The 22,489-nt window shown below is 39.8% G+C and overlaps 1 protein-coding gene across 1 annotated transcript in view; it reads right to left on the bottom strand.

Annotated features, from left to right (window-relative positions):
* Positions 1 to 18,958: 18,958 nt before the first annotated feature.
* Positions 18,959 to 22,489, bottom strand: part of ARMC1 (armadillo repeat containing 1) — a 36,062-nt gene continuing 32,531 nt past the window's right edge. Inside the window, exons 5-7 of the mRNA XM_036830708.1 lie at positions 20,338 to 20,454; positions 20,177 to 20,251; positions 18,959 to 19,404 (exon numbers count right to left, since the gene is read on the bottom strand). Of these exons, the coding sequence (XP_036686603.1) occupies positions 19,213 to 19,404; positions 20,177 to 20,251; positions 20,338 to 20,454 (384 nt within the window). The 3' untranslated portion in view covers positions 18,959 to 19,212. The remainder of the gene's footprint in view (positions 19,405 to 20,176; positions 20,252 to 20,337; positions 20,455 to 22,489) is intronic.

Genomic DNA, 22,489 nt, shown 5'->3' with positions numbered 1-22,489 from the left:
CAGAGAATTAAATATCTTGAGAGTAGAGCAGACAGGATAAAGGAGAGAGGGCTTGCTGGGCCCTACCTTCCCTGGGGAGAACAGACTAGCTCTGCCCTGTAAGTGCAACAGGGAAGCAGATGCCTTGCAACAAGAGGGAAGCTTTCTCCATGATCAGAGCTGTCTGAGGACCGAAAGGGCAGCCTAGGAAGGGCTAAATCAACGGACACAGAAGCAACTGGATGACAAATGCAACTACCTTTTTTTTTTTTAAACTACCATTCCTTTCAACTCTGAGACTTTTATCAATGAGATGTTTCACATTGAGAGGATGTTGCCTCCAAAGTTTATGCTGAGAAAATAGACACTTGGGATATATTTTTGATACAATATTTGACCCAGTATGGACAGTGGAATTACCCAAGCTGCCACATAGCGTCAGACAAAACGGAAGAGAACTGAGTTAGCCTAGCAAGTCTTTTAGGGCCCTCGGATCAATCTGGCACTAAGGCCCAAATAGAGTTAACCATCTAGAGAATGGCTGCTTTTACTCCGGCTTCTTTACGGATTGTAAGCCTGTCACATTTCACTTGTTTCATGACCATCATCTACAAGCCACACTAAAAGTTAATTAGCGAAACAGAATCGTCACTGCGATTATAGGATGCAGAGAGTCTAGAATCAGGAATGTAATGTTCGCCATAGAACTATCTGGCGAGGCCACAAAGACGGGAGGAGTGCCTGACCATGAGAGGATGATGAATCAAAGTTCCCTAAGCAGCTCTTCCGTGGTGAGCTCACAGTAAAAGAGGAAGAGCTGCGAGGGCCAGTCACAGTCAGCGCAACTCCAAACAACGTGATCAAACTGTAGAAACGGGGGTTGAAGCCAAGCTGATACATCAATCAGAAATAGAGCAGCTAATGTTAAACACGTGACAGTTTTATAGGCAAAGAGCTTCAACTGCAGACACTGACAGGGCCTAAAAATCCCACGTGATTCCAAACTTGAGGACACTGGTAGACGGGCAGCCGCCAATGGTGACTCAGGGTCACGTCCGTGCTCCTGCCCTTCACTGCTCTCTGCTAAGAGATCTTACCTCTCTCTGAGATGAGAGGTGGCACAGGGTTGGGTTCATCACAGGGTACCTCTCCCACCCTGGCCATGATGCTGGTCCAGGGTTGGACAACGGCCAAACCCTTAACTAGGAAGCAGACTCCTTGTTGCCTCTGGAATTGCAGCACTGGGTGGGGAGGATTCTGGAGTGGCCTGAGCCTTGTTCTCTACCACTGGGGAAAAGCTCCTCTGAGATACTCTGTGGAGGCAAAAATGAAGTTGACCTGTGCCCAAGTTCCAGTGGCTTTCAAGTCCCTGCATCCAGCCAGCCCTCAGACGGATGCCATGCCTGCCCTTTCTGTAGTTTGTCCATACGAACCAACGCATTCTCTGTGGCTTTGATTAAAGTTGGGTACTGTCCACTTGAAAGCGGCCTAATGTCTACCATATGTGTAACGAGTTTATGGGAGAGACACAGCTCTTTGGGGGAGTAAATGTAAAACAATTTTTTTAAACTATTGCCTTGAGCTCTACTGCATTGAGTGTCCCTCTCTCATCTTTTAAAGATATGGGCAAATTAACTGCCTTTCAGTTTTTGCAGGGGTCAGAACCCTTTTTCTGTAAAGAGCCAGATAGTAAATATTTTAGGCTTTTTGAGTCATATGTGATCTCTATTGTATATTCCGGTTTATTTTGCAATCCTTTAAAAAAATGTCAGAACTTCCCTTGCGGCGCAGTGGTTAAGAATCCGCCTGCCAATGCAGGGGACACGGGTTCGAGCCCTGATCCAGAAAGATCCCGTGCACCACAACTACTGAGCAACTAAGCCCGTGCACCACAACTACTGAGCAACTAAGCCCGTGCACCACAACTACTGAGAATGCGCTCTAGAGCCTGTGAGCCACAACTACTGAGCCTGAGTGCCACAACTACTGAAGTCCACGTGCCTAGAGCCCGTGCTCCACAAGAGAAGGCACTGCAGTGAAAAGCCCGCGCACCACAACAAAAAGTAGCCCCCGCTCGCCGCAACTAGAGAAAGCCCGCACGCAGCAACAGAGACCCAACGCAGCCAAAAATAAATAAATAAAATAAATAAATTTATTTTTAAAAATAACAATAAAAAATAAAGAAAAAATATCAAAACCGTGGGCTGGGGCTGGATTTGGCCCGAGGGTTATTAAATAAAACACTTCAGTGTTTTTTTTTTTTAATTGAAGTATAGTTGATTTACAATGTTGTGTTAGTTTCTGGTGTACAGCAAAGTGACTCATATCTTCATCTTCTTTTCCATGATGGTTTATTACAAGATATTGAATATAGTTCCCTGTGCTCTACTGTAGGACCTTGTTTTTTTATCTAGTTTACATTGATATATAGTAAAAGTTTGTGTCTGCTAATCCCAAACTCCTAATCTATCCCTCCCCCCAACAAAACCCTTCACTTTTGAGCTTCAGTCTCACTGTTGGGAGAGGCACGCTGGCCCCTGAGTGTCCCTGCACGTTTCTGCTGAGTGTGCTAGACTGGCAGGCTTATGTGTCTTCTGGCACTGAGCGTAGACAGCTAAGTCACATAGACAGCTGAGCCCAGGTGACTACCAGGTAGCCCAGCATGATGAGCAGAGCCAGGATTAGGGCGAGGCAAGCAAGGCACCCAGAGCACAAAATCTAAGAAGGCTCTCATGCTTAGGCGCCAACCCTGCATTTGCGCAAGACTGAACCCTTCCCTAAATTGTGCGCCGTGGGTGCCATCCCTTGCCCCATCCTTCTCCCAGCCCAGACGGGCACCACCTAACTGCTCATTCTCAAGAAGAAGGAAACTGGCTTTCTTGCTCTTTCCTACAATGTTTACAGCTGGCTCAAAAAGCACTAGGCGCTTGGCCTTGGCTCCTTCTCCTGGAACATAACCCACTGCGTGTATCCATATTACCTCAGCCCATGAAATCACCCCTGTGGGACTTGCGGGCAAGGGAAACCAACAGGAATATGCTGAGGCTCATGCTTCTATTGTGCGGTGAGTAATAAAAGCCATTTGTCTCTGACACGGGAGTCTGATGTCTTCAGCCAGCAGACGTGAAACCTATCAGGCTAACTTGTTAGCTTGCAAGGTAAAATCAGACCCTTCACAGCTGTGGACACTCACGTCGGATGCCAAACCCCCAGCCCATCCGTCCTCCTATGTGCATCTCAACCACGGGATGGGTGGCGGCTCCAGGACTTGTAACAGTACTGTCTGTCCTTGCAACCTTCTCTCTTTCCTTCTTTAAGGCTGGAGTTCAAGGCAAGGAGGATGGATTAGGGCATTAGAAACATGTAACTGCCTGCCTGATGATGGTGTTAGGAATTCCTCATTTCTCATTACTACCGGTTAGACTTGGTTCTGCCTGATGCTGGTGGTCTCCAAAGAGGCTATGTGTGTTTCTTGGGCTACTGTCAGCCTCACTCATCTCCTTCCATTTCTGAGAAGCCCCCCAGGGAGGAGGAACCTAGTCTCTCTCACCCACAGATGTGGTAAATGTCTCTTGACGGGAGTTGTCTTCTCACTCGACCTCGGTAATTATACAGTTCCTGCCCTTCTTTAACTTCCAGATTCCTTCCCAAGGATCCCAAAGAGCCTCTAGATAACTCCCCCATAGCCTCTGAGAGCTGTGGAATCCTAGAATGGGCTGGCAGTTACCACCCTCCTCTACCTGGGCATCCACATCCTTCAGACTCTGCCAACATAGGCTGCTCGTGCAGATTTCTTGTCTTCAGAAACCTCCAGACAAAAACAGATATTCATTTCTATGTCCACATACTTCCTCAAATTCTACGGATATATTTCATGCTCTCTCTAGGCTCTGTGCTTGCTCCACTAAAGGGACAATGCAAGACGCACTTTGGGTTCAGATTGATTCTCTTTTTTTTTTTTTAAATTAATTTATTTATTTATGGCTGTGTTGGGTCTTCGTTTCTGTGCGAGGGCTTTCTCTAGTTGCGGCAAGTGGGGGCCACTCTTCATCGCGGTGCGCAGGCCTCTCACTATCACGGTCTCTCTTGTTGCGGAGCACAGGCTCCAGACGCACAGGCTCAGCAATTGTGGCTCACGGGCCCAGTTGCTCTGCGGCATGTGGGATCTTCCCAGACCAGGGCTCGAACCTGTGTCCCCTGCATTAGCAGGCAGACTCTCAACCACTGCGCCACCAGGGAAGCCCAAGATTGATTCTCTTAAAGCCCCACCCCCTCCCTGGGCTTGAAAGAAACCACCCCCTCTCCTGCCCCCAGGAGGAGAAGAGGAGGGGTGGCCACTGGCTCCAAACACCGTGTCCCCTATGGTCCCTCCTCGAGCTTCTCCTGACGTAACTGTGGGTGAAGAAACGGATTGCTAAAATAAATTAAAATTTGGCAGTGTCGGACAGTAGACTATGGGAGAATTAGCACCCTTTATTCTCAGCTTTGGGCCTGGCTGCAACTCCAGAGTAATAAGAAAGGTCTTATTGAATATCCTGACACAGGTATTTGTAAGACATGGGTCTTTTAAAACCACGCCAGAAAAAATCGTAGGCATCAACTTTGCGTCATTGTTAGGGTCCACTCTAAACTGGATCCACAGCAGGAAACTTGGTACTGTTTTCATGGGTTTTTAGTATATATGATGATAGCACAAAGGAAAGGTCTCCATACACCTTGGAAGATAAAGAACTATTGAAAATATCTATGTTATCCAGTCACAAAGGAAAATTGGAAGGATACAGCATTTATTATGGTGGAGTTGCATCTCGTGCAGAGTTATATACACAAGAAAAAAAATCTCATGGAGTCAAAATTATGCTTGGAAATCAAAGTCACCTTTAAAAAATACAGTATACAACATTTACAGACCATGTTGGAAGCAGATTCTCAACGTGTCCAACACAGCCAGTTTTTCCTTCAGTGTTCAAACAGATGGCTCAATCTTTGGGTGAGCACCAGATGAAGTAGTTGGCTTGCATTTGAGGCCATCTTGTATAAAAAAATACTTATCTTTAAACACTAGAATCACACTCTGCACAGTGAGAAGCTCACGCCACAAGGCACAAAGAATCTATGACCAACTGAGGGAGCTCACTTAGTCTGGGGAGTATTCGAGAGAAATGGTAGTCAGAAGTGACTGCCGGACAAATCCTCAACCTCTCTCTTTCCCTCTGGCCCAGCACATACACTTGCACTCATAAAACTTGCATGTGCCCCTGATAGGACTCCCCTACGTTCATGAAGACACTCATAATAAAATAAAGGTCTTTGAGGGCTTCCCTGGTGGTGCAGTGGTTAAGAATCCGCCTGCCAATATAGGGGACACGGGTTTGAGCCCTGGTCCAGGAAGATCCCACATGCCGCGGAGCAACTAAGCCCGTGTGCCACAACTACTGAGCCTGTGCTCTTGAGCCCGTGAGCCACAACTACTGAAGCCCGTGTGCCACAGCTACTGAAGCCTGCGTGCCTAGAGCCCGTGCTCCACAACAAGAGAAGCCACTGCAATGAAAAGCCCTCGCACTGCAACAAAGAGTAGCGCCCACTCGCTGGAACTAGAGAAAGCTGGCGCACAGCAATGGAAGACCCAAAGCAGCCAATAAATAAATAAATTAATTAATAAAGTAAAATAAAATAAAATGAAATAAAATAAAGGTCTTTGAATGGTGGTTCATATCCCACTCCTGATACCAGATTCTGTTATTGCTCTTCTCAGGTTGTAAATAAAAAACATGCCCAGTAGAAATAGAGACACAGATGTAGAGAACAACCATATGGACACCAAGGGGGGAAAGGGGGAGGAGGGGGAGGGGGGAGGGGGAGGGGTGGGATGAACTGGGAGATTGGGATTGACATGTGTACACTAACATGTATAAAATAATAACTAATAAGAACCTGCTGTATAAAAAAATAAAATAAAATTCAAAGATTCAAAGAAAAGAAAACAAGATTACTTAGAGATAATGGAGATAAATCTAAAATACAGTCTGCTAAAAGAGTTGAAACTGATGCCTCTGTGAAAGTCGAAATGGGGGAAAATGTAGTGGACTGCCTTCTGTTTTCATAGAAAACCTTATAATACCTGTTATTTCTTTAAACCATGCATATGTATAACTTTTGTTTTTAAAAGAATATAAGTTTCCTGATGGCACGGACCATGAGAGTATTGTTCTATTAAAATCCCCAGTGCTCCACCTGAAAAAAAAAAAAAAAGAAACATGCCTGGGTAAACTTAAAGGAAAATGATTTATTTTAAGATATATCAGCATCACTAACGGCACTAGTACTTTGACAGTATCATCTCTGTTTATGTCAGGGCATTTTAGCTCCAAATCATCCTAGCTGAAAAGCTTATTGGATCATTTTGTCACCATCCACCATCTCTGACCCCTGAATAGACACCATGGCAAAATGCAAACACTCCTACACCATTTAGACAAAGCTGCCATGGGCTACTTTCCTTTGACAAAGGCAACTTATTAGGAGGCTGTCACTTTAAGGCCCCGACCTCATTTAGTGCAAATACCAAATACCAAGCCCTTCCAAATGATCACAAAGATTGTTTAAAGCCACGTTTATTCTTCACAGTAAGTTCACATGAAATTGTTTTTAAAAAGATAATACCTGGTTTAAAAAATTTTGTTTTAAGATTTTTTTTCTTTTATTTATTTGTTCTTAGTTCCCCGACCAGGGATCAAACCCAGGCCCCCTGCAGTGGAAGCGCAGAGTCCTAAGCACTGGGGAGCCAGGGAATTTCCTGTTTTAAGATTTTTAAGTCCAAGTTTACTTTCATTTCAAATAATGTTAAAATATTGTCTAAATTGAGCCTCGCATAAATCTTGTGAAGATGGGTATTAACCTTACTTTGCATATAAGGAACTGAAGAGCATAATTAAGTCATATAACACTTAGGTTAGAGCTGGACTCTAAACCCAGGTCTCTTCTGATTACAGGAAGCCAACTTAGTAGGTTTCTTGATAAGTAAATCAATGGCTAACTTTGGCATAATCATTACAGGAACATGAAAAGTATTTAAAATAGTACACAATTATTTTAACTGTTGAATGTATAAGTCCAAAATAGGATAAGCAGCAGCCCGGAAAATAAAAATTTTACAGTTTCAGCAACGTGTGTAACAGCGCTAGTGAAAACTAGGAATGCCATCTATACCTGTCTTGCTGAAATAGGATAACAAAAGTTTAAAAGGTTCCTGGTAAAATTGCCTTTCCCTTCGCATATTATTCATCAAACTAAAGCAAAAAGATCGAGTAAACAATCTGCATAAAGAATCACAAATATAGTTGTAGCTTAGGAAGTTTAGATTCATTAGAAAAATGGATAGTTTACATTAATTTTATATTCACACATTAATTTAAGGAATTGAGTATAGTTACTCATACATCATTATTTGTTTGACTCAGTTTAGTAAAATGTAATTGTTTCCTACATTTAGTGTTTATGAGTGGAGATTTTTTAAATTGACCAAGCCACATTGCATTATAGCATCTGTCAATGATTAAAGAAACATCTCTCCATTAGTGATTTAGGACTTCATGATCTCCTGAAGGCTACCATAATTTTCCTTTGAGATTTAATGAACATACATAACACAAAAAAATCTTCTGTCCCAATTTGTTTTAAAATCTGAAACTGCTACTCATTTATACCCAGATAAAATGTAAAATATCTGATCTAAATTAACATAATATTTTATTAATCAGTAAAGTTATGGTGTTATTACCTACACACACTCAATATATTTATTACCTGCATCTCTACTTGCATTGATGATCCTCAACCCTTGGGACTTTCCTGAGCACTGGAGGACATTTAGCATCCCTGGCCCCAGCACACTAAGTCCCAATAGTTCGTTCCATTACTATGACCACAACAAAGGGTGGGCGTGAACCGTAGACGTGCCCCCAGACGTTGTGAAAACCCTATACCACTCTCCTCATCCCCTTCAAGAACCACTGTGATAGATGTTATAGCAGACCTGGACAAAGTTGACAAAGATAGCCAGTTCTTTGGAAGAGGTTTCTAGGAGACTAGATATATTCAATGTAAGATGTAGCTGGGAAATTTTTCTATACTAACTTATAATTTGACTTGCTGACTTCTTTACTATTGAGCTGGGTTTAATTTTGGAGTAATACATCCCTATGATATTGATTAGGAATAACGAATATCGTTTATTCTAGTAGATAATTGTGTTCATTTAAGTCACAGAAGGGTTCTGAGTCAGAACTCGAAACTCGGGAATACTTTTCTCTCTTCCACCCCACCCCCAATCATCACACAGGACGTGGACCTCTTTTTAACTTGAAAGAATAAAATATAATGGAAAATCAGGCTATCTTTATAATTTTCATATATCATTTCAAATTTTTTCTTTAAAAAAATTCAGATTTAATAAATTACTAAGTCAAATATTACTGATTTTATAGAGCACATTTATATGTTAGTTTTAGACATACTTTTGGAAAATTGTTATGCCTGTACATATCACAAATATATTACACTGCAGAGCCCTTGCACAATTATTTATAAGAACTACAAACCAGAAAGCCTTAACTGAATAAGACTGCATGGAGGCAACTATTAAAACACATGTGAATCTGAAATCTAAAAAGTAGCTAGGGAATCAGTCTGCTTTCATCCTTTTTCTTGAAGAGTTCATCTGCAAAAGAGGGGGGGAGGTAAAATTTCATAAGAAAACTTTCAAATCTTCAGCTGAAATTGAAACCACTCCTGAGACAGCACACAGGCACAGAATCTTTGTATTGAAAATAAACCAAAATATCCATTACATTTGTGTACTTGATAGTTACAAATCATAATGTACATTATAGATCCCTGCATCTACATATGCACATAAACTGGCTATATTTACTTTAATGAGATTGCTTCTGTAGAGCAAATGATACAATAAATGTTCAACTATTTTGAATGGTTGCTATTTCTATTTTATAGTCTTCATAGGTCTTCATTGTTTTGAAAATGTAGACAACTGAAATTAAATAGTCATTACCATTCCTCTACAGTAAGTACTGATTCCTCTACAGTAAGTACTGATATGTTATACATGAACACAAACACTTATAATAACATACTATGCATTCCTTTGAAACAGGTGAAGAAAAATAACAGCCATAACTTGCTAAAAAGTCATGTAAGATAGCTGCCTTTCTACTGATGACATTTTTGCTTCTAGAGTTGTGAATTAATATTTTTTTAATTTGGAGAATTTATAAATATACAGGAAATGTGTGACACCCATTAACCAAGCCTCACAAAACAACATAATTCCATGTTTATAGAATAGTAGAGGCTGTAATTTATAACATATACCAAATAACAATTCAAGCTTATTACAACTATCAAAGGCTTCTTCATCCTAAAACATTTATGCTTTTGAAGAGTTGCTAGCTCTAAAATGTTTATGTCCATTTTAAGTATTCAATCGATTAAATTTAAACCTTCTCCCCAGCAGTGCCTTGAGAAATTTTTGAATTATATTCTTGCCCTTTTAATATATTTTTACTTGGATCATGACCTAGATTCTGGATATCTGGAGAATCCGGACATTTGTGGGTATATGTGTTGTCGAAATATTTTAAAACAGGTAATACTACTGGGGGCTGAAATAAAAAAGAATTTCAAGGTTAAGAAACTTCAAATCTATAAAGAATATCTGCTATCAAATAGGTGGCACCATGCTGGATGCTATTTAGGGTACCCTGACATTTATAACGGGAAACACTTCAGATATAAGCCCAAGGGCAAAATGAGTACACTAAAAATCATACAAAAGCTGAGTAACTAATAAAACAGCAAAGATATTCAACTAAACATCAAAGGTTTTGTCTATAAGCTTTTGCTCTGAATTTCAATTTGAGCAGTTTCTGAAACCAGTTGGTTGGAGGAAAGGGGCTTTCCTGAACTGAGCAAAAAGTAACATCTCTCACAAGATCTTTAGATCTTAGAACTACAAGAACTAATTCATGGTTTTCGACCTTGGCTGTATATTAGCATCACCCCAAAGCTGTTAAAAAATACCCATGCCCTTGCCCCATCCCCAGAGACTGGTTCAAGTATCTGGAGTGGGGACAATGTTATTTATTAAAAGCAGGCAAATAGGGGCTTCCCTGGCAGCCCAGTGGTTAAGACTTCGCCTTCCAAAGCAGGGGGTGCAGGTTCGATCCCTGGTCAGGGAGCTAAGATCCCACATGCCTTTCGGCCAAAAAACCAGAACATAAAACAGAAGCAATATTGTAACAAATTCAATAAAGATTTTAAAAAGCAGGCAAATAATCCTAATGTGCAGATAGGGTTGAGACCCACTGAACTAGATGCAAGGATCAAATGAAAGGATCAGAGAAAGCAGATCGTAATCTAGGAGTCTGATGATCTTTCATGGAAATAAACTCATCCATGCTAATATAAAAAATGAGTGACTGGAGTATTGAGACTGAGCACATTCTCATTCTGGTTAATTTTAAATAGGCTTAAGATAAAACTAATTCAACTTGTCTCCTTAGTCCACTAGGAATTTAAGAATAGTAATGTAAGAAAATTCCTAACTGGCCAATCCAGCAAGTCTCTGTTCAGCCTTAGAGAAGGATCCAGGGTTCAACTATCAAAGACCAGTCCTTCCAGCCTTCCTCTGGACGACACTCGCTTCTGAACCTCATTCTACATTAAATGTCTCTTTTCTATATCTTCTCTCTCTAGGATCCATCCCACTAACATCTAAACATCTCAGTCTCTCCTATCTTAAAGCATGCATCCCTAGATCCCTCATCAACACCCTCGCCCACAATCCTATTCTTCTAGTGTCTCCTAGCTCAGTGTCCAACAAGCCCAAAGTGCAGCTGCTAAGGATCCTGGGGGTCTCCCCTCACAACAAATCACCATGTCCTTCTCTGATAATGCATTAAAAAAATCTCCCAAACGTGACACCTCTCTCCATGCCCACTGCTTCTTACCAAGTCCAAGCCATCATTGTCCCTGCATTGCAAGTATGGTAATAGCCTTATAATGTGGTATCCTCCAATCCATTCTTCTTCTCTCAGGCCCATTCTCCACATGGTAGCCTAAGTAATCTCTTGGGCAAATTACCAATTACCAAACCCATGTTTCAGTCTTTCCTTCCTTCCTTCCTTCCTTCCTTCTTTCCTTCCTTCCTTCTTTCCTTCCTCCCTCCCTCCCTTCCTTCCGCACGAGGGATCTTTGTTGCCACGTTCGGGATCTTAGTTGTGGCATGCAAACTCTTAGTTGCGGCATGTGGGCTCTAGTTCCCTGACCAGGGGTTGAACCTGGGCCCCCTGCATTGGGAGCGCGGAGTCTTAGCCACTGGACCACCGGGGAAGTTCCAAATCCACTTTTTTTAAATTAACAGACCTCATAGAAGTATTGAGATCAAATGAATACTAAACAAGAGCGATTAGCAACTGTGAAGCATAATAAATGGTAGTTATTATTAGTTTATTAATGTACAAATACTTAATAGCAATTGAACTATTTGCATTAGTAGAGGAAACAAAATATTCAGGGACTAAAAGGGCCTACAAAGTCTTGTTTTATCTGGCCTCCACCAACATTTCCGTCTCATCTTAGACTCAACACATCAGCCTTACTCTTACTTAGCCTTCACAAAGCTGTTCCTTTTGCCTGGGATGCTCTCCTTGTCCCACTTGGCCAATGAACTCCTGCTCATCACTCAAGTTCTGGCTTAAACTTTAATTTCTCCAAGAAGCCTATCTTGACTCCTCCATCCCCCTTCCCAGACAACATCAGGTCTCCCAAACCTCCTGTACTATTCCAGGTGCATCATATTTACAATGAGCTGTTCCATGATCTTCCTTCCTTCCCACTAGACCATGAACCCCACGAAGGACCATGTCTATAACTCCATCCATCGGCACCATGACTGGGACAATATAGGTTTTCAAATGTTTAATAACTAACTTTAATGACCTAACTGAAAAATACCCTTAAGTGTCAGCACGAGTTGATAATTTTTGGCATTTCTCCATCACTTTGTCTCCATTGAGCTTCACCAACCAGAGTAAGGAAAGTATCTTCTTTTTCCTAGTATTAAACTTATATTTCTAACATAAGGTATGGAGGTGACAAACCATCTGCTTGGCCTATTTTGCTATGACAACACTAAGAAATGGTATAATGAAGGAAAAAATTTATCTGCTTTCCCATCCTGTATCATAACTAATAACTCGGTGATCAGGACCTTAATTTAGAATACATTTTTCTTTAACTCATTACCTTCTACCAGCCTACACTTGCTACTTACTATCCAATCACAGAGTGAGAAAAAATTCCTGTAGATTGTCATCCCCAAGAGTTTTACTACATACGTTTCCACAAGAAGTTAAACAAAAGACTAGTAGTCCTTAGTACCAAGCACCATAAGTATCTTCATCCAAAAGTCTTTATACATTGTTTATCGTCCTTCAGTAAAAAACTAGTGTTTTTTACTGGATTTAACTCTCAGTGGGACCTGAAACACTTGGATTTCTTCTCACTAGGTACATCTTGCTTTAATTCCATGTGTGTCATGTGAATCTAATTTTTTTTAAAAAAGACCTTATATTGCCCGGAAGAACTTGATACATTAAAAAAATCAATAAAATCAAAACTAAAAGTATAAATGCCCATGTAAAGAAAGTTTTACAAAACTTTATTTTTACATACAAATTTCCTTAAAGCAGTACACTTTTTCTCTGATTTTCTACATAGAGAGGTAATGATTCTTTTCCCCTTAAAATGTATCTCCTAAAATGGAGCCCTGCCTTCTAGCTCAACTCTTTCAGTCTGCCTTAGGGTTTTCACCCTATTTTTTCATTCATTGGTAAGGTCAGGGTGACTGATTTTCCATGTATTGCCTCTCTTTTTCCATTTCTTACCTACCAGTCTTCTAGTGCATTTATCTTAAGCTAAAATTTTCCCTTTTTTCCCACCAATCACAAGATTACTTTTTCTTCTGAAAATGTAACTGGATATCTGAAATGTCTGTGTCCTAATAAACTATCCTTCCACTTGGAATATTTAAACATGAGAAAATGGATACTTACGCAACTCATATTTTCACGTTAAAGTCCTTATCGGAAGAGAATAGATTAGAAAAAAACCCTGGGAAACAGGCTAGTCCCGAAGCCATCAGTAATGAGGAGGCTTGGAGCTAGGCTTCAAGGTGGGCTTGATAAGAAGGGGGCAGGGCAAGAGGAAGCACAGCTTTGAAAGTGACCTCTGCTGTTGTAACTTACAAAATAAACACACTTAGGAATGAAGAGACAAAAGACACAACTAAGTGGTAAAGGGTACAGCAGACCAGGTAAGCGCTGAAAGAGTTTAAATGGTTAGGGAAGATTGGCAACAGCCCAAGTGGGCAGGGAAGGCTCCGTGGAATAGCCTTGAAGAATAGAGAGAATTTGGTCATTTGATAAAAGAATGCATTTACTGAAGACTAAAGATGTCAATTCAACTAAAAATAAGAATGTCAGATCAATAAGAAGAGCAGGACAGGTTACAGAGAATATTGAGAACACAAGAATAATTTAGATTTGACACAATAAAAGTCACTAAAGGCTTAAAGCTAGGAGAGTAGAAAATAAAAATATATAATTATTTTGGCAACTATTTGGTCACTAAGAAGGACCTCTGAGATTTAAATCTCAAACCTGGGGACTTCCCTGGCAGTCCAATGGTTAAGACTCCATGCTTCCACTGCAGGGGGCACGGGTTCAATCCCTGGTCGGGGAATTAAGATCCTGCATGACAACGCAGCGCAGCCAAAAACAAACAAAACAAAAAAAACCCCAAACCTGACACTTATTTGTTATATTTAACTCCAGTTATTTTATTTTCAACCTTCAGTTTCCTCTGTAAAATGAGTACTAAAATCCCAGCTCACTGGACCGTTGGGATGATTAAAGGAGATTACACAAGTAAAAGCCCCAGTACATGGCCTGGAATGTAGTTAACACTCAAGTAATGTTAAATGTTACTAAGAAGCAGGTGGCAGTAATCCAGAAGTACAATAATTAATCCAAACAAGAGAAGACTCAAAATACCAAATACCCATCCCCTCGACATGGAAATACTACTATCGTTGTTAATTTACCATCATATCTCATTCGTAAACACTCCCCAAATGTTCGGCACACACAGTATTACACTCCATAGTGTGGCAAACACTAAGAAAACCTAAGAAATACTCCCTCCCCTTACAGATCTTGATCTCAGTAAGAAGTAATATACTTATGGAGAGTAACGGACCATAAATGACAGGTCCCAAACCTAAGTAAGTACCATAGCAGTTAAGAGAAAGAAAGAATCATGGGGTGAAAAATGACCACAGGGGTGTAATGGATTTGAATAAAAATCAGTGGGAAATACTGTTGTACAGTGTGCAAGTTGCAAATATTTTTAAAGAAATGGGCATATCTCTTTAACGTGTTAAAGAACTTCTGTAAGTCCAGTAAGAAAAACCAAATCCTTCTCCCCCTACCGAAAAATGAAAAAGGACAGAGAAAACTCACAGAAAAAATACTCAAACAGCTCTTAAATTCATAAAAAGCTCACTCTCAATCTTCAGAGATCCATTTTTTTAGACCACAAAGGGCTAAAAATGAGATAACACAGTTGGAGAGAATGAAGGAAAGCAGGAAACCTCATATCCTGCTGGTGAGAGAGGAAACTGGAATAATTTCTAAGGAAGCAGGAACTATCTAAATTAAAAGCCCTCACAGCCTTTGACGTAGCAATTCTACATCTAGGAATCCATTCTACAGATATATTTACGTAGCAACATTTGTAGAAGCAAAGGATTATAATCAAAACACTGGTTAAATAAACAGTGGAACATTAGAATGTTAACAATGTGAAGCTGTGAAAGAAGGAAGCTACTTTATACAGGGATATAGAGTAATTTTTTTTTTTTTTTTTTTAGAGTAATTTCTAAGAAACTTTTTTTTTCCTAAGATACACTTTAAGTGAAAAGAGTGGGGTGCAGGGCATTATCTTACTTGTATGGGACAAAAACATGAAAAAGTTGGTAAATTTATAGACTATCCTTGATGGGCACACAAACTTCGTAGCAATGGCTGTCCCTGGTGAGGGGAACCATGTGACTAAGTTTCAAAGGAAGAGTCACTCATCACTGGATACCTATCTTGAACATGTTAAAAAACTCAAAGTGTACACTTCCTACCAATCAAAACAAGTGAGAACAAAATAAATCAAAACATTCACTGTTATCAGTATTGTCCATCTGTAGGATGGACAGATGACTTGCGTCTTCTTTATGCATTTCTATAATTTTCGTAAGAAAATGTTTTAAAGGAGATGAGAGTGTAAAGGAGGAAATTCTAGATAAGAAAGAATATGAGCAAATCTAGAGGGTAGGCTGAATACAGAATATTTAGGTTATAATACACAGGCAAGCCTAAATAAAGCAGACTTTTTTTTTTAAGTTTTACAAACTTTATCGCACTGATTAAAATTCTAGGTCTCCGTTTCATATTTTTAAAAAACAGTTTCTGAAACGAGATATACAACTGTGCCTCACATATAGAAAGGCTGTGGTAATGCTGCAGAACGTATGAAAGATTAGGTTGGGGGCTAAGCTCTCATGGCATTTTTGGTGCTGGACAAAGCAGTACAAACTAATCCATAGGCCTCTGTTGACCTTAAAGCAGAAAAACGACAAAGGTACTGTTAAGATTAATCAGACACATCAGAATGTGGCTACTCTACAAGTAAAAGTAGCCAATTTCTGGCCACAGGCATGTTTCTTGTGGCTCAGGCAGTGTTTTAAGGTTCTGGAAAAGCAACAAAGTCCAGAAGCTCTGATTGTTAAAAGCCCACAATCCACGCGAGGAAGACGTGGTTTCCCTCTTTAGACAGGCTGGGCACTCTCCGTGTGTTTTCCTACGCTGTGGCCTAAACAGACTGACTTCTTTCACGTACCTAACTCTTCTGGCCTCCAGACAGAGTTCTGGATTGCTAACAGACACCCGGGTGAAGTCACCGGACTGGAACGCCGGTGGTGGGACACGGGAGGGCTCAGCAGGGGACCCAGGACGCAGGCTGCCCGTGGGAGGCGGAGGCTCGGGAACCAGGCCAGGCCACGCAGTCTAGTCCTGGCTTCACCACTTACTAGTTCTGCAACCTGGGACTAATGAGTTACTTAATTTCTGTCTCATTTTCCCCCATCTATAAAATGGAGACATAACAGTACCTACCTCACAGTTGTTAAGGATTAAATGAACAAATATTTGTAAAGCACTTAGCACAGTGCCTGGCACAGAATTAGTTTTTGTGAAATTTATTGCATGACCTCAGTTCTAAGAGAAATAAAAATTGACGGACTTTACACTTGATAGGTACAGCAAAGGAGAGTGGAACTCTCAAGGATGACAGTAAATGGAGATTTAGAAGGTATCTACACAGAGGTACATGAAGACAAGAGATGAGTTCTTCAAGGGCCAACATTTAGACAAAAATCAAATAGCTGAGGACTTAGCTTCAAAAAAAAAAACATCCCTCTGACTGGATACAGAAAGATGAGTCACATAAAGTGTGACTAGAAAGGCACAGTGTCTTGCTTGAGAATCAAAGACGAGAAGAGAATCATGTCAAACTTCCAGTAATAATAATTCCATCTTATACTTGTACCAGTACTATATATATGTAATATTCTCCTAAAATAATTCTATAAGAATCAGGATATTATAAGTTAATTTTAACTTCATTCAATGGAGCATTATACCCCTTCCCCTGCTTTTTGAAAAAATAAAAACCAAATGACAAAATAAATGGGGGAATTTGCCTAGCATTAATCAGCCAGAAATAAACATGCCCAGAAAAGAAAAAAAAATACAGCCTGACATTTTTCCTATTTGCCCAACGAGTTAAATTTATTTTTTACTGATTAAAAAAAAAAAATCTTTGTTCATTCTCTTAAAAAAATATTTGAGCACTAAATACTAGCCAGGTGCTGCTACAGACTTCCTCGGTTCTCAAAGAGCCAAGGAGGGGACAGACACTGGTAAATATAACTTTAATCTAACGCGATAAACACTGCAATGCATATATGTACAGGGGCACTGATCCAAAGCCAGGAAGAAGCAGGTGTGGTGCTGGGAAGGAGATGAATGGAAGACGCCCGGGAATGAGTCGGGTAACGCACTTGCAGGGAGTGAGGAGAAGGTGCCGGGCAGTGTGGATACAAACAGGCTTTCGCGAAATCAGTAATGCTTATACCACAAAAATGCAATATCCATTCAATTTTATTATTTTACAATATATTTCAAAAAAATGCTGTTACAGTTGCCTTAACTGCTCTATATATAAGACCTGGAATCAAAGAACACTGAGAATTAGAACACACAAACATCAAGCTGTAATACCTACTTGTGCTGAACAATTACTATCAAAAGGATGTCGTTTTTTAAATAAGCAGATGTGTGGCAATGCAAAATAAAATACAAACCTGTTAGAACAGTAAACTTTGTTTCAATGGCTATAGAAAGGAGGTGGTTTTGTTTTGTTTTGTTTTTTTCAACACATCTGGTCTGGCAGCAAGTTGTACTATGCATTTAAAGTAATACATGCCCTGAAAGCTTATATGTTCAGTTGTGCGCATTACCTGAATCAGAGCCCAGGTGAAAAAATATTACTCTCCATACCCTCAACACCCCTCCCTCCATAAGGTCACAATGTTCTTGAACTCAAGATTCTTGTTGGCAAACTATTTTACAATAATTCTTCTCCAGTGACACTGGATGCTTTTAGTTTTCTCTAAAAGAGAAGCAATTTTCATTGCAAGGAAACCCTCCAGGGTCCAATTTTCACTTCACATTCTCCAAGGAGTAAAAATAGCAGCTCTACATGTTGATGAAAAAAGTTTTCGATTTCCTCCTATTAGTTTTTAATCATATTAGCATTAAACTTTATCTGGAGTTAGTTGGATTTCCAAAAGAAAATTTTTTGTTGCCAAATATTTCAGAAATTTAATAAATCATTACATATATGTAATTAGCTCTTAAATCTATACCAAAAATATATATGTATATATATTTATATTTATTTATCTTACCTTTGCTGAAGTCCTGTTTTTTTCTGGCAGAAAGTTTACGTGGACGGACAAATGCTGGCTTTGTTTCTTTATAAGCAATAATTTGAGTCTTTTTTCTTTTCATTCAATATGACTGCATGTTCATAATAAGTTCACAAAAGGCAATACAAGGAAACACCTACTGAATAGGCATCTGCCAAGCAATTTTTTTTTTTTTTCTTAGCAGGGGATAGTGTGTAATCACAAAGTAAGGCCTAGAGACCATTTACAGTCACTCCGAATATTAGGGTGGACATAATTCTCAAGAGCTGATATAAACCAAACTGAACAGTAGTCAACGAGAACCACGTTTGGTCACATTCAAATAGTCTCCAATAACACTTTGCTGATATACATGTTTCCTTCTCGACTGATTTTGTGTTAATCTTTTAAAAATTATAACAAATAAGATTGCCAAGTTTTTGTAGAGTTGTATTTTTAGGGGTTTGTTACGTTGCAAGGAATATGTTTTAATTCACAAAATGTCACTAGTAACGTCCTTTCTATAAACATGGTTGGCAAAATAAAAAAGGCACAAAAGGGGAATTATGAGAAATGCTTTCAAAGCAAGTATCTTTCACGAGAAAGAAAGAGTACCAAAGCAAGTATCTTTCACGAGAAAAGGCAGAGAAAAGTGTTCAGTAATTCATGCACAACTTGAGCTAAAAAAAACAAATTTCTCTTCAGATAGGTCCTGAGGCTTGAGAAAACAAGTTTTCCTAATCACGTGCTTTGTGTAAAATAAAATGTAAAGCTGCACAAATACATGTTTGGTTTAACAGTGGACCCATGTTTTTTAAAAAGTGAGGCAATTTAAACAAAGGAAAACAAAACCAAAACACCTTCATAAACAAAGCAATTCCACCTGTAGCCTCTGTCCTTTTTACCACTTAGTGGGGTAAAATGTCCAGTAAAATGTAAAATGCAGCATTCTTAATCATGTAATCTAGAAACTTTTCATGATAACTTATTGCAAATTGCACTTGACAGTTCACCACAACAATGGAAAACTGGCCCCTTGTTCATTCACACAGTCCTTGAGCCCCAAACTGAAGTCACCAGTAAAACGATCTGGATAAAAAGTTTGCAGCTGTGCTCAGCCAGCTAGCTCCACCCTCTGGGTGTGAGCCCACCCGGGACACCGCTTTGTCCTGCTCCTTTGTGGGACTCTCGTCCTCAGGCAGGTAGTCGGGCAGCTCTGTGTTCTGTTCTACTTCCACAGGCGTGTCTTGGAACGGGACCAGCATCTGATGCAGAGAGCATGTTAAGAGTTGTTACAAAGTCAACCTAATTGATATAGGTACATGTCATACGTTAAAAGTCAGCTTTACTTCTCATTCTAATCACCATATTTATTCTCAGAGGCTATATTCCTTTAAAGAGTATCCTCTTCTATGAAGGTAGGCCCAATTGTTGAGCACTATGTAAGCACAGAAGGAAGAAGTACACACGAAAATTCTGACGCTTTTCTCCTGAGGCTCCAGGAATAAATGTTCAACCTCTATTTAAAGATGACAAAAACAAGCATCTGGCTGCTAGGGGGCCCTGAAGGGCCAATGAACCTCCTTTCTATGGAAACTCAAAGGAGCTAAAGCCATATAGATTCCTTTTCCCTATCACAAAGCTAGTGGGAAGGGAAGCAAGATGCAAAGATTATCACTATATATACTTGCCCAACAGTGGGACTGGATCTTTATTTTTGGACTGGCAAAACCAATTAAGGGTTAGAAAGTATTTAAAAACCAATGCAAGGAAACCACATATCCTTTATTTCCACATAAAATCAGCAAGACATCTCCACTGAGATCAAGAACAGAGTCTGAGAGATTCTGAAATCCGCCAAAGATCTCTCTATATTTCTAAAAGCGTTAACTGTTAACCAAGAAACATTAGGATAATCTGACTCAGCCACATCGCTATATGCCAGCAGCTATTAGTCTAGAAATACTAGCAATCTGCTGGCCACAAGGGATAATCAAGAGGGAGTCAAGCATAAAGTAAACTAAATAGAGCTTTTACCTCTTCTCCACTTTCGCTTTTCACAACTTGCTGAGCCTTCATAACCTTGGTTGATGCTATTGCTGATGCCAAAGCCTAGGCCAGGATAAAAAGACAACATTTGAACACTGATGTGTTTACACCCGTAACCTCAAGCATATTTAGCCATTTAAAATACCAACCTCTGCTTTCAGATCTGAACGGATTCGCACCACACATCTTTGAACAGCCATTTGAAAAGTAAAGCTAATAACGCCTTTAATTTTTAACAAAGCCTCTTCACACAGGTTTCTCCGAGACTGAAAAAGTAAAAGCAAATTGTTATTAAAACTAGCAAAATAATAAGGGAAAAAATCAAATCAAACAACACTGAACTAGTCTTTATATTTGGGGGAAAGGAGGGAACACAGGGCCAGGGAAAGCAAATGTCCCTATTTCAATTCTACAATCACATATTTGAAGGCACAGAAAGGGTGGTGCTTAGTCAAGTTTATGAAAATTTATAAGATCCAACAAAATAGTAATTCCTGCTAGATTTTTTTCAAGCTTCATTACTAATATTTAATTTTAATCATTTTAATCAGAAATAAATTTGCCAATGTTAATTTAAATCTTAAACCAAACAGAATGGAAGAATAATACAGAAAACATGCTGAAAAGCAGAGTTTCCTCAAGCTCAAGGGTGGGCAAACTACGGTCCAACAGCTGTTTTTGTAAATAAAGTTTTATTGGAAACATCCACACCTATCTGTTTATATATTGTCCAAGTCTAGTTTCACCCTCTAGCAGAGTTAGTAGTCATAACAGAGACCATATGCCTGCAAAACCTGAAGTGTTTACTATCCGGCCCTTTAAAGAAAGGGTTTACTGACCCCTGCTCTAGCTTAAAAACCTCCAGGGATAAATTCTAACAGACTGAAGTTAGAATTAGTGAGCATTCAGTGTATGAGTCACTATTTTTTAAATCACTTGGTATTTATATCACCGCATCCCTCATTCATGGCATTCTCGGTGGTTACCACTATATTCTCAAGGGTTATCAATATCCACTTTTTGGTTCTCATTTTCCTCTGACAACACAATATAACATATGCCCTTCAATGCTTCTTTGACTTCTTAATAATACACTACCCTGGTGTTCTGCTTACACCACTGAGTATTTCATCTCTGTCTCATTTTATCTCCAAGGTCCAGTGCTAAAACTAAGTGATTTTCTTTCTACTTCATCCCTCAGTAGACTATTCAGATCACTTCAACCATCACTACCATGTAGAAGCACAGACGTCTACCTCCAATATGATTTTATTTTCATTTGTCTACAAACACATCCATGTGGATAACAAGCGGTCATCTTAAACACAAGATCCAAAGAGAAAATGAATTAAAAAGTAACTACAGTTCTCCCCATCCCTCCCTCCTCCCCCAGCCCATACATCAAATCAACATCTCTAAATTATCCTGTTTCTGTAATGAGACCAGACTCCGATTCAGTACTTCTGAGGGGGCAGGAATCAGCAAATGTCACCAAGTCTCTGGGTCATAGCCTAGGAAGCACTGCCTTCTATTACCTGATTCATTCTTCTCTTCTATTGAATAAAATCAGTCTTCAAACTTATTCCCACATCCTTCAAAACAACTCACATCATTGTTTATCTCCTACTTAAACTATTTTTCCACTTCTGCGTTTCAACACTACTTAGGCAAGGGTCTCGCATACAGTGGTACACGGCAGTGCACAGACCCGCAGGGGCTCATGTACTGCACTGCCCCTTCTGCAAAGCCCTTTTGGTGGATTAGTGCCCAAAAGGTCCATGTTCATCTCTTCCACATATTCAACACCAGGTGAACTTAAAAGTGAACAGAAGTTTGCATAGCATATACAACATGAAAGTTAGGATACTACTAGTCTAATCTGTTTCCTTATTTTAAATGTGAGGAAACCAAAAAATATAAACGTTAAACAACTTGCCTGGTTTATCACAAGAGTCTGACGTTAAATTCCAACTATGTGTGACAGTGAAAAACCAGATTCATGAGGCCAATTCATCTTTATTTTAACACAAATTAACACATTTGCAACAGGTAAAGGTGGGGTTTGCAATTCCAAGATGTAAACATGAGATCTTCAACAGAGCAAATAGGATCAAGAATTAGCTACGAAGGACGGGTAACTTCTTGATGGGGATAGAGGGTCAAGATTAGGTTTTAAGAATCATAAGCAGATAAAATTAGGAATTGGGCAAGGAGGTAGATGGGTCAAAGTTAACTGCCTGGCAATTGCTAGGAGAAGGGTCGAGGCGGGGGAGAGAAGAGAGGGAGAAGGGAGGGGAGGGG

The sequence above is a fragment of the Balaenoptera musculus genome, chromosome 17, assembly GCF_009873245.2.
Source record: "Balaenoptera musculus isolate JJ_BM4_2016_0621 chromosome 17, mBalMus1.pri.v3, whole genome shotgun sequence".
NCBI classification, from domain to species: domain Eukaryota; kingdom Metazoa; phylum Chordata; class Mammalia; order Artiodactyla; family Balaenopteridae; genus Balaenoptera; species Balaenoptera musculus.
The sequence above is the reverse complement of the archived record's forward strand: the minus strand, read 5'-3'. Positions and strand labels throughout refer to the sequence as shown.